This window comes from Salvia hispanica, chromosome 5 (assembly GCF_023119035.1).
Source record: "Salvia hispanica cultivar TCC Black 2014 chromosome 5, UniMelb_Shisp_WGS_1.0, whole genome shotgun sequence".
Classification (NCBI taxonomy): Eukaryota; Viridiplantae; Streptophyta; class Magnoliopsida; order Lamiales; family Lamiaceae; genus Salvia; species Salvia hispanica.
This window is the reverse complement of record NC_062969.1, coordinates 40,168,400-40,179,303: the sequence shown is the minus strand read 5'-3', so window position 1 is coordinate 40,179,303 and position 10,904 is coordinate 40,168,400. Positions and strand designations below refer to the sequence as shown.

At 36.5% G+C, this 10,904-nt stretch overlaps 2 protein-coding genes across 2 annotated transcripts; one reads left to right on the top strand and one right to left on the bottom strand.

Annotated features, from left to right (window-relative positions):
* On the bottom strand, positions 1–3,304 carry LOC125188264 (protochlorophyllide-dependent translocon component 52, chloroplastic-like). The gene is made up of 7 exons (XM_048085033.1): positions 2,758–3,304; positions 1,876–2,063; positions 1,611–1,700; positions 1,346–1,532; positions 1,063–1,263; positions 737–924; positions 1–313 (listed from the first exon to the last, which is right to left on the bottom strand). The coding sequence occupies exons 1-7, from the start codon at positions 3,253–3,255 to the stop codon at positions 58–60; spliced, it is 1,608 nt and encodes a 535-aa protein (XP_047940990.1). The 5' UTR covers positions 3,256–3,304; the 3' UTR covers positions 1–57.
* A 5,587-nt stretch (positions 3,305–8,891) lies between these two features.
* On the top strand, positions 8,892–9,337 carry LOC125187434 (pseudouridine-5'-phosphate glycosidase-like). The gene is made up of 2 exons (XM_048084028.1): positions 8,892–9,021; positions 9,112–9,337. Exons 1-2 carry the CDS (start codon positions 8,901–8,903, stop codon positions 9,216–9,218), a joined length of 228 nt encoding a protein of 75 aa, XP_047939985.1. The 5' UTR covers positions 8,892–8,900; the 3' UTR covers positions 9,219–9,337.
* The last annotated feature ends 1,567 nt before the right edge of the window (positions 9,338–10,904 follow it).

Genomic DNA, 10,904 nt, shown 5'->3' with positions numbered 1-10,904 from the left:
TTAAGAGGAAATTAATTAATTTTTGTATAACATTAACAGTTACAACTTACAAGCCCCTTAGCGGAAGGCATGATCATAATCATGGTATCTGAAAGTTTTGTAGATGAAATGTGAGAGCCATTTTGAAGCCACAAAGCACAACACAGCCATTGAAGCCAAAGAATATCTTGCAGCCATGGAGATTGCACCCTGTTTGGCTGCAGCCGCGGCCGCAACTGCAGCAACCGAGATAACTTGAAGGGCGATCTCCAACGCATTGAGGCGTTTATACGCGACACTGCAGCTGCTGCAGCTCACCGTGTGAGTCCAGTACCTGAGGCCATTCACAAAACGAAGCAACAATCATTTTTTGGTGGGTAAAACGGGGAATAACAAGTACCGAACGCAAAATATGCAAAGTAATCCATGGAGGAGCCACCGATCGACAGACAACGAGGGGGTAAGGGAATGGAAACTCAAGCTGAAGTCATAAGCATGATGAAATAATGCATCTGCGAAAAGTTAGTCTCTCGATGTATGTGTACTATCTCGAGATACTCCCAAAATTGAGCATGAGATTCCGTATTCGAGTTACTAAGGATGCTCCCAATGGAATAGTGACCATGTGCCATGTCAACCGCAACCAGATTATAGGCAACAATCATTTCAAAAAATGATGTTTTTTTACACACAAAACACAATCTTACGTGCCCAAAAGTAACGAGCCACTTATAATGGGAGAAGGAGTTTTATTTACCTGTCGAAGAGCTGCTCTCGTGGGGGAGTGGGCGGAAGCTCTCCAGTGTATTTATTTCTCCAGTCGACCTGTGTGCCGCCGTACTTGTTTAGCCACCTTCTGAATGTCACGATGAGGGCATCTGACTTTGTCGGAACGTAGCAAGCTTTTTGCCAATTGAGAGCCCCAACATCTTTCAGCTTCCTTTCCTGATTCACCATACATCCATCTTTCTCAAATATAATCATTCTATATACTTATATAATGATTTTCAAGTAAAATTGACAAAAGATCTTATCACAATTCAAAAATCTATATTGCAAAAGAAAAGAATATGGTTAAGTCACCTCCAAATGAAGAAGATAGAGATCTGAATCAAGGATCAAGTTCTGTCCAATGTGAAACATCCAACGTGGAATGATTCGATCCATCCAGACAGCAAAGTTCCTAGGAGACGCGAAGATCAGCCTGCTATAACCCGGACTAACCGGGATGCAGTAGAAAATGAGCATAACTTTTTTCGAAGGGGGAATGGGGGATGACACCACCTGCACCCAAGAAAACCCACGATGATTGAATACAGTAGACGAACTACATATACAAGTATGAAATCATGCGTCGACTACGTACATCATTTTTCCCATCTGATGGTGCCTTGTCCGTGCTTTGACCTCCGCCTGGGGAGAAATGGCCGTAGTACAGTGAAGGCGCTATGAAGTTGTTCTCTCCAAACATTTGCTTTGATGTGAACCCGTTTACGTCCAGTCTCTGAATACTTAGTTCGATTGGTCTGCCTCCCTCTCTGTCCGCCTTCAAAGTGCAGGATATTCACCGTCAGCCTCAGAAAAACAACACAAAAATAACGTAAGACGAAGTTGTGCATAGATTTACTTATCTCTCGGGCACTTTCGCTGTTCTCATTATGCCATAGTGTGCATATGGAACATGAGCTGGATCCATAAGATTTTCAATCAAGATTTCGTACCTGAAAAGATCAACGTAGCATCAACCTCAACACAAGCACTTATTCAGTTCGAAGTTTTGATGCAGTTCTACACCCCAAAACTAGTAATCTGTTTGGACTAAGACTAAAATCAGGCGTAAAATCGACGTAAAAGTGAAATCTGGTTTTTGATGTAGCCAAGATTTGATAACATTACCCATAACCTATGTCCCTTGCTATCATCGAATGGGTAAATGATGGATCGTCAAGTTCCGGGATATAATGTGGCTTCTTCGTCGAATGTATATCCTTATACTGAGGATCTGAGTTCGGCCAGAACCAAAGAATGCCGTTTTGCACGCAAGTAGGATAAGCGGCTACACACGCCTTATTGGAAGTGTGGACCTGCGAAATTCGAGTTCAAAATCTTGAAATATGAAGCACTGCCTTATGTAGCAATGGCCACACACAATTCAAGAATACTTGCAATTTAAAAGTAATACTACTTCAAAATGATCATTCAGAAAAATCCAAAAACAGTATTCTGCATAATTAACTTAATTCAGTAGCAGTTTCAGCCTCTTTCAGTATGAAATGTTAAAGAATAACATCTTTTTTTCAAGATTCTCTTCTCTAACTCTAAGCTTTATCACTATCACTATTCATAAAACAACACTATTTGCTCCAAGATTCAATCAAAACTTTAGCATCAACCATTGATTACCTTGCAATCAAAACTACAAAAATTTATGTACATTCCACCTAACATGCCACATAAATATATATTCAATTGAAGTAACAACACCCGTCTCAGAAAAATAAGTATTTTTGTTTTCTTTTATTTCATTCCTTTTAACTTTTAAGTATACTAGTTGTTTATTTTTTGTCAGTTTTACATGAATGGCAATCTATAGGAATTGAATTTTTTAACATAGGAGCACTATATTTTTAAATGATTTAAATAATTTATTATTCTTTTTAGTACTCTACTCAATTTGTTTACTATTCAATCAAATCAATTTGTTTGATTGAATTTGGGGATTTTCACTTTTGATGCAAAAAATCAAACAAAGATCACTAAAATCGGCACTGAACTCACCGGAGGGCCGTCGCGCGGCGCCTGAGGGATGAATTTGCAGTCGCCGGCGCCGCCAAAGCACCAGCCGTGGTAAACACACTGCAGCCGCCCCCACTGATCGATCCTCCCCTCCGAAAGCGGCGCCAATCGATGAGGGCAACTATCGTCGAACACCTTCCACGCATTCTCGTTCCGGTCCCACCACACCACCAAATCAATCCCCAACACCTTCTTCGCGTGCGGCCTCCTCTTATCCAGATCGCACACCGGCCACACCGGCCACCAGTGCTCGTACCAGTTGAATCTCTCCTCCCTCTTCTCCGATTCAACCTCTTCATCCGTCGAAGTGGCGGCGGGAGAAACCGCGGTGAAAATTTTAAAATTCGATCTCAAAATTGGCGCGATTCGACGAGATGATGGGATGATTGGAATGGGTTTTTCGAGAGTTTTTCTGGGGATTTGGGTTGTGATGGTGTGGCGGTGAAATGAGGGGAAAGATGAAGCTTTTAGAGCTTCCATGGCGGAGAGCTGATGGTTTTAGCACTGATCCAATTTTAATTTCATTATTATTATATTTACACAATTTATAAGAAATACTAATTAATAGTGTAATGTTTTTGCAGATAAGGTATGAAATGAGATTGTGGCATGGAATCTTCCAGCAATGTGATTGATTTGTTGCTGCATTTTCTTGTTCAATTGATGAAATAGATATGTAGAAAATACTACTCCTAGTAGTTTTTGGGCCATATGAGTATTGAAGAATAATTACTTATTTTTAGTGATAATAAATATCCTTATCAATAAAAAATACTTCCTCCATCCCATAACAGAAATCACAATTTCCTTTTTAGTTTGTCATTCAAAAGATGTCATATTGAAATTTTTTTTCTCTCACACTAATATAAATATACTAATTTCTCTCTCTACTTATCACACAAAACAACATCCCTAAAATTTCGTATCATTGCCCAAGTATGCCATCTTTTATGGGACGGAGGGAGTAACTGTGGATTCTGTGTGAGAATCATAGAGGATTATACTGGAAGGCTTTAGAGCATCCGCAATGGTGCTTAGGCCAGCAATAGGCCAGCCATTCTCTCCCCTGCTACGTCGGCAACACTAAAAAATCCACATGCCACATCAGATTTAGGCCAAATAGGCCATGCCACCGCAATAAAAAAATAATTCAAAATATACTACATTTACGGAATTAAAATTATGATTAAATTACCGAATTAAATTTACGAGACATATACGGGAAAATTCATTAATTTTATATAAAAAAAAGTACATTAACTAAAAATAAAAAAAATTACATAATAAAAAAAAATCCGGGCTTCCACACACGAGCCACCGCCCCACTCTACTCCTCACTAATTTATTAAAAAAATACATTAAAAAATGTTAGTATGCCTTGAATCCGTTATAGTTTGCCGCTAGCCGGTATGACATGTTTCTTTTGTTTTAGGTCTTAATTTTGTATTGGGCTAGTTGTTGTTGTCAATCGCTAGATGTTACTCTTGTACAGAAATTTAGAGATAGAGAAAATCGCGTTTATATAATTTTTCAAAAATTTTAAAAAAAGAATTAAAAAAAAATTTAAAAAAAAGAATTAAAAAAAAAATTAAAAAAATAAATAAATAATAGCGCTGGCCGATCGGGCCGATCGGGCCGCCACAATGGCGGCCAGCGCATCGGCCAGCCACACGCGATCGGCTAGCCCACGCCGGTTTTTTCGCCGAAATTCGGCTGGCCTACTCCAATGGTTCGGCTAGCTGATCGGCTAGCCAACCATTGCGGATGCTCTTATATTCGTGGGACTGAAGTCAACGATGACCATAATTATAACGGTCCTAAGGATGCAAAGTTTTTGGTTTGGCAAGTTACCTGCACCGAAGGGTAATTTCTTGTTCTTTAAAAAGTGCTTGTTTGATAACTAGATAAGGCCAAGATATATGAGTTATATGGATTATTTGGTTGTTTGTTAAATAAAATAAGATTATGTTAGGCCATCAAAATCCATCTCGGCCCGCTGAAGCCTGAAGCGAATTAATTAAAAAGTGTGGATTATTTAACCGACCAAAAGAGTAAGATAATGTATCCTTATCTTAAAAGATCATCTTAATTAATTATTTTGCATTAATTTAACATGTCTATCGAACATTACTCTGGTATAGTCGCCACTCGCCGGCTATAAACCGATTAGTCAAATATAGGTTCGTATCAATTTCTTGATCAGCCCCAAATATTGAACACATATCCTATTTTCACGCAATTTAGAGAGTTTACAATCAATCGAATGGGGGTGTGTCAATAAAATGTTACATCTAATTAGGTATATTGTTCATGATGATTAATTATTTATTGAGAAAATGGTGGTTCATACGCCATAAGTAAATAATAAATCAACTCTATTATTGAAAATAATACTCCATGTAGTAAGCTTTTAGAGCTTCCATGGCGGTAGTTGGTTTTAGGCTTTTAGCACTGATTCAATTTCATTTTCATCCAAAATTTATCATTACTAATTTATAAGAATGGATAATAATAAACAGTGACAAGGTATGAAACGAGATTTATAGAGATTGTGGCTTGAAATCTTCCAGCAATTATTTTTTGCATTATGCTTCAATATAATTTTTGAAAAGAACGAGAAATATCGATATTACCAATCGGGCCAATGGCTATAATACACGTGTTTTATAGTCATCAAAATAAAATATGATTTAGTTCATGATTAAAAGTGCAATTTTGACATTATACAAGTGTCCACAATAAAATGACTTACTTTAATCAATCTTTATAAATGTGCGACGAGTTTTAATATAAAAAAAATGTCTTATCATGTTAGTAAGGATAATCCTCTGTGTCCATGATTTATCAAATTTTGTCACTTTAGAAATGTTCATAATAAAATGTTTTTATATTTTTATTATTATATTTCAGTATATGATTATTACAAAAATGTGATTCATATTACAATCACTAATTTAACTTGCAACACATTCAACCAATTTAGTAAAATTCGGGTCAAAAGTGAATGGAAGTTTTATCATGTGCAGCGTGAGTAATACTAAGATACACTCTACCGTGCGCATGTGCACGATAACGGTGTGGGTTACGCATGACAAGGCAGATGTACTCGTCAATGGAAGGAGAGGAGATGAAGAGACGGAGGCGGTGAAAGGAGGATGTAGGAGATCGTGATGGGGAGACGGCGAAGGTGGAAGGAGAAGGGGGGAGGGAATGGGCACGCACACTAGTGCGTAGGGCGGTAGGGGTGTCGGGTCGGGTGCATGTCAAGGGTTTGCTATAAATTAATATATATTGAAAGTAATATGGCGTAAGATAGAAAAATTCATACATGTACTAAAAGTAGTAAAATGTAGTATTATATAAGATTACATTTTGGGAATCGATAGAATAATAAAATTTATCTCTATTTATAAACACTACAAAAAAATCTCATGGTTGCAAGCACATGGTCGCAAATTTTGGTGGAGTTGCGAGCAAATGCTTGTACTCGCTATTCATTACTTGCAGTTTTCCCATTCCCATTCTCATAATTCTTTTAGAAAAAAAACGGTATTTAGTAACGGAATTACTGACCGCATAATGTCCGTCATTAATTATTTCTACTTTTACTTTATAAAATTTGTTTACAAACATATTCAAATGTAAATGAATAATGAAAATAAACAAAAAGGACAAAGAAGCTCTAAATTTGGCGTGGTTCAAATCGTTTTTTTTTTTTTTTTTTTTTTCATTTTTCAAAAATCTATATCCTTCTCCCTGAACCGATTTCTTCTCAACTCGGCTCCCCGCCTCCAAATTTCTGCTGCTTTTGAGAGTAGAATTAGTTCCTTTTCTCTCAAATTTGCGATCCAGTAACGCGACACTGCTTGTTAATAGGACTGGATTTCAAACACCGCAGTGTCTTCCTCCATTTGAGGTATATTCCTTCCTCTTCCTCCATTTTCTATCTGGAACTAAAATTGAACAATTTTTCGGGGAAATACGTTTTTAAATTAATTGTAAATTTGATTAGGTTGAGTGTTTGTTTGAAAATTACCTTGGTATTTTGGATTTTTCACATTGAAAATCTATGTAATTTTCCCTATTGAGTGGACAATCGTTGCATGCACAATTGTATACATTCATATTCGTATGTTTTTATATTAATACAAAATAATAAGATAGTAATCAGTCCAAAATTTTTTTTCCACCGTGGCAAAATACTAATTGAACCCATGCATATTCATCGGGCTCAAGCCCTTTTAAAAATAAGCACAAATGAATAAATACGCCCACTGCGCTACTACTCCCTCCGTCACAGAGAAGTTGACATACTTTGAAAATGGCACGGGATTTTAGGAGGTTTTGTTTTGTGTGTTAAATGGAGAGAGAAAATATAATTTTTATATTCATGTGAGAGAGAACTTTTTCCAAAAAGGGAAATGTGACATCTTTTGTGGGACAAACTAAAAAGGAAAGTGTGTCATCTTTTGTGGGAGGGAGTACTATTCAAATGGTTGCGTGGGCAGTTCGGTAAATTTCGGTATCAAATGTACAAGTGTGGGAAGCGAAGGGTACTACGTGTGGAAGCAGAGACAGGGTAATAGTCTGCGATGTGGGATTTCGGGCGGCAAATAAATAAGTGAATACATATCACTATTTTATGCATTTTATTTCTGAAATTCATTAATAAATTTTTATAATTGTATCGATTTAATTGCAAATTTCGTGATCATACTATTTTATTCCAATTTTTTACGATCTTGTATCGGTTCAATCAATAGTTTTAAAATAAAATATATTGATATTCTCGTGTATAAATATGATTGGGAAATAATAATATATCGGCTTTATTTTATACTATGTCTAGGACGTTGATAGTAAAATGGAACAACCATGAAATTTACCAAGGCATCAAAACAACCATGAAATTTACCAAGGCATCAAAGCCCACGTGGCCCCTAATAATAATTGATCTTTCATGGTCTTTCAAAGGCAAATTTGTGATTTTTTTTTTATATTGGCATAAATGACATTCAGTTTGGGAATCTGTCAATTCTATTTTTCTAGGTTTTATTTATTTTCTTTTATTTCATTTTTCAATCTAGATGAATACTTAGTATTTTAGTATGAGTTTTTTTTTTCTATTTTTCTATATAGTTACAATGTGGTCACATTTTTTCCTTTTTATTTCATAATATATGGATAACTTCATTTAATTTACACCTAAATCCTCGGATTTTATAGTCTTGTGAACATTCCACGAATATTTCCCGGCCCAATAAGTAGATGTCTAAGCCCAAGAATTATCATCTCCGTAGACGTTCATTGTCCACGCAACATAACATTTAGAACTTACAAGATCAAACAAGACAATATTTTTATTCTCTTTTAAAGTTTTAAGGGCTGTGAATTCACTAATGTAAATTATTTGGAATAGGAAGAAGCATAATTTGGAAGAGATTTGGTGATTTTGGCATGTTAAAAACTCTTTCAAAATGATAAACACCACCCATATATAGGTATTTCTCACACAACTAATTTATCTTAATCATTCTACCTTGGAAACATTTCCAAGAATGATTAACTCTTAGAAACCCATTCAAATTGAGTTAGTGTTTTAGCTTGTTTTGTCGTGCAAATTTCTAGTTTTGCAAGTCTGTGCAAATTTCTAGTTCACATGTAAGTGCAAATTTCTGTAATGATATACTCATGTTTTTGGTGTAATTATAGGCATCTCGAGGAACTTGTGCAGCTGTATTTCAGATAAGTACTCTCTATCTCAACAGCAGAATAAAGAATAAAGGTTAGTTGCTTAATTCCATTTGTGTTTCTTAACAACAATAGCACTAACCATTAACCAATTAAAGGTTAGTTGCTTAATTCCATTTGTGTTTCTTAACAACAATAGCACTAACCATTAACCAATTGTGTTATGTTGTTTTCAGGTGCTATCCCACCTGATTCTACTAACCATTCTAATAATTTATTAAATGGAAATTCTGCTATCAAATGCAACCATTAACATAAAGTATGATGCAATAAATTATTAAATGTATCTGTACCAGTATTCATTCTACTCATACTACTATAAAATCAACCCACGAGACCAGACCTCCATCACTGCCAATATTTTGTCTCTCAAAATGTCTCTCTCACTCCGCAGCATCACTGGAAATGTACCTGTGAAGTTTTCCGATGAGGTCTCCGAAGCGTTGAAGCACAACAAGCCCGTGGTCGCTCTGGAGTCCGCGATAGTGTCCGAGGGTAAGCATTGGATTATATATACTCCACATTTATACTACTAAAAATAGTAATTTATCGCATTATTCACTACTCTTTCCTTATTGTTGGCAGGAGCCAGATTTCCCCACAATTTGCATGAGGTGAACAAGGTGCTGGAAGTAATCCGGAGCAACGGAGCTGTGCCGGGGATGATCGCCATTCTTGATGGTGCGGCTTAATTAGTGAATAATGATCATATCTCACCACGTGTGCGATGTCCTTACAGCCCGTCTTTCGAGGAGATGCCACACTTTTCTTTTTAGTTTGTCCCACAAAAGATGTCACATTTCCCATTAACATAAACTATGTAATTACATTTAATCAAACAAGACAATATTTTTATTTTCTTTTAAAGTTTTAAGGGCTGTGAATTCACTTATGTAAATTATTTGGAATAGGAAGAAGCATAGTTTGGAGGAAATTTGGTGATTTTGGCATGTTAAAAACTCTTTCAAAATGATAAACACCACCCATATATAGGTATTCCCCACACAACTAATTTATCTTAATCATTCTACCTTGGAAACATTTCCAAGAATGATTAATTCTTAGAAACCCATTCAAATTGAGTTAGTGTTTTAGCTTGTTTTGTCGTGCGAATTTCTAGTTTTGCAAGTCTGTGCAAATTTCTAGTGCACATGTAAGTGCAAATTTCTGTAATGATATACTCATGTTTTTGGTGTAACTATAGGCATCTCAAGGAACTTGTGCAGCTGTATTTCAGACAAGTACTGTTTTCCTTGATCTGCAGGATGAAATTACCCGCCAGCAGGAACTTAGGTACATTGGGACTATGGAGGCACCTCGTCGCGTGGAGCCTACGAAGGCACCTTGTTGGGTGGAGACTATTGTGGTAGTTTATATGTAGTAGAATATAATTTATTTTATCTTGTTTATATTTTAATGTACTATTATTTTTGATAGGTTGTATGTTTATCTTTGTTTTTGATTGAGATAATGGTTGTATAGTCTCTGTTTTAGGAGTTGTTATGGAGGTGAGTTTTCAGGGAGAAAATCTGATACTTAGATAGATGAAAATGGTTCAACTTACAAAAGACTCTCCATCTCTACTAATTAAAGATGGAATACGAGACAACTTTTCTAGGAAATGAAAACACATGCTAGAGAATTAATGACTAGTGTCATAATCAGCCAACCTACTAATGACACTCTAAACAAAAAGCATAATTAAACTTTTTTTTTGCTGCACATTAACTACAGTTCTCCCTCTTAATGTGCTGCTCCATGACACCAAGAAGTTCTCTGAACTTGAAAAACTTTTCCTTTGGAAGTGCTTTGGTGAAGATGTCTGCCACTTGATCTTCGGACTTGCAAAATGTGAGCTGAACTTCACCTTCTTCAATGGCTTCTCGGATGAAATGATATTTGATGTTGATGTGTCGAGTGCGGCTATGAAAAACAGGATTCTTGCTCATAGCAATTGCTGATTGGTTGTCACAAAACAGCTCGGTAGCTTCCTCCTGCTTCATTCCAATATCGCCAAGAATCTTTCTCAGCCAATACACCTGTGATGTCGCCATAGCAGCTGCAACATATTCAGCTTCGGCAGTTGACTGTGCCACACTCTCCTGCTTCTTTGAACTCCAAGAAAACACACTTGAACCAAGAGAAAATGAGTAACCCGTAGTACTCTTCATATCATCCAAACATCCGGCCCAATCGCTATCGCAATAGCCTTGCAAATTAACTTGGGCACCTTTGACATACTTGATCCCAAAATTTGTTGTGCCTTTGATGTATCTAAGAACTCTCTTTGCTGCACCAAGATGGATTTGACTTGGACTATTCATGAATCTTGACAACATACTAGAAGCAAACATAATGTCCGGTCTTGTCGCACAAAG

Coding starts and splice junctions, on each gene's coding strand:
- LOC125188264 (XM_048085033.1), bottom strand. CDS start 3,255: ATGGAAGCTCTAAAAGCTTCATCTTTCCCCTCATTTCACCGCCACACC. Junction 1,701..1,875: donor GCAAGGGACATAGGTTATGG/GTAATGTTATCA, acceptor TGATCTTTTCAG/GTACGAAATCTTGATTGAAA. Junction 1,533..1,610: donor ACAGCGAAAGTGCCCGAGAG/ATAAGTAAATCT, acceptor AATATCCTGCAC/TTTGAAGGCGGACAGAGAGG.
- LOC125187434 (XM_048084028.1), top strand. CDS start 8,901: ATGTCTCTCTCACTCCGCAGCATCACTGGAAATGTACCTGTGAAGTTT. Junction 9,022..9,111: donor GTCCGCGATAGTGTCCGAGG/GTAAGCATTGGA, acceptor TATTGTTGGCAG/GAGCCAGATTTCCCCACAAT.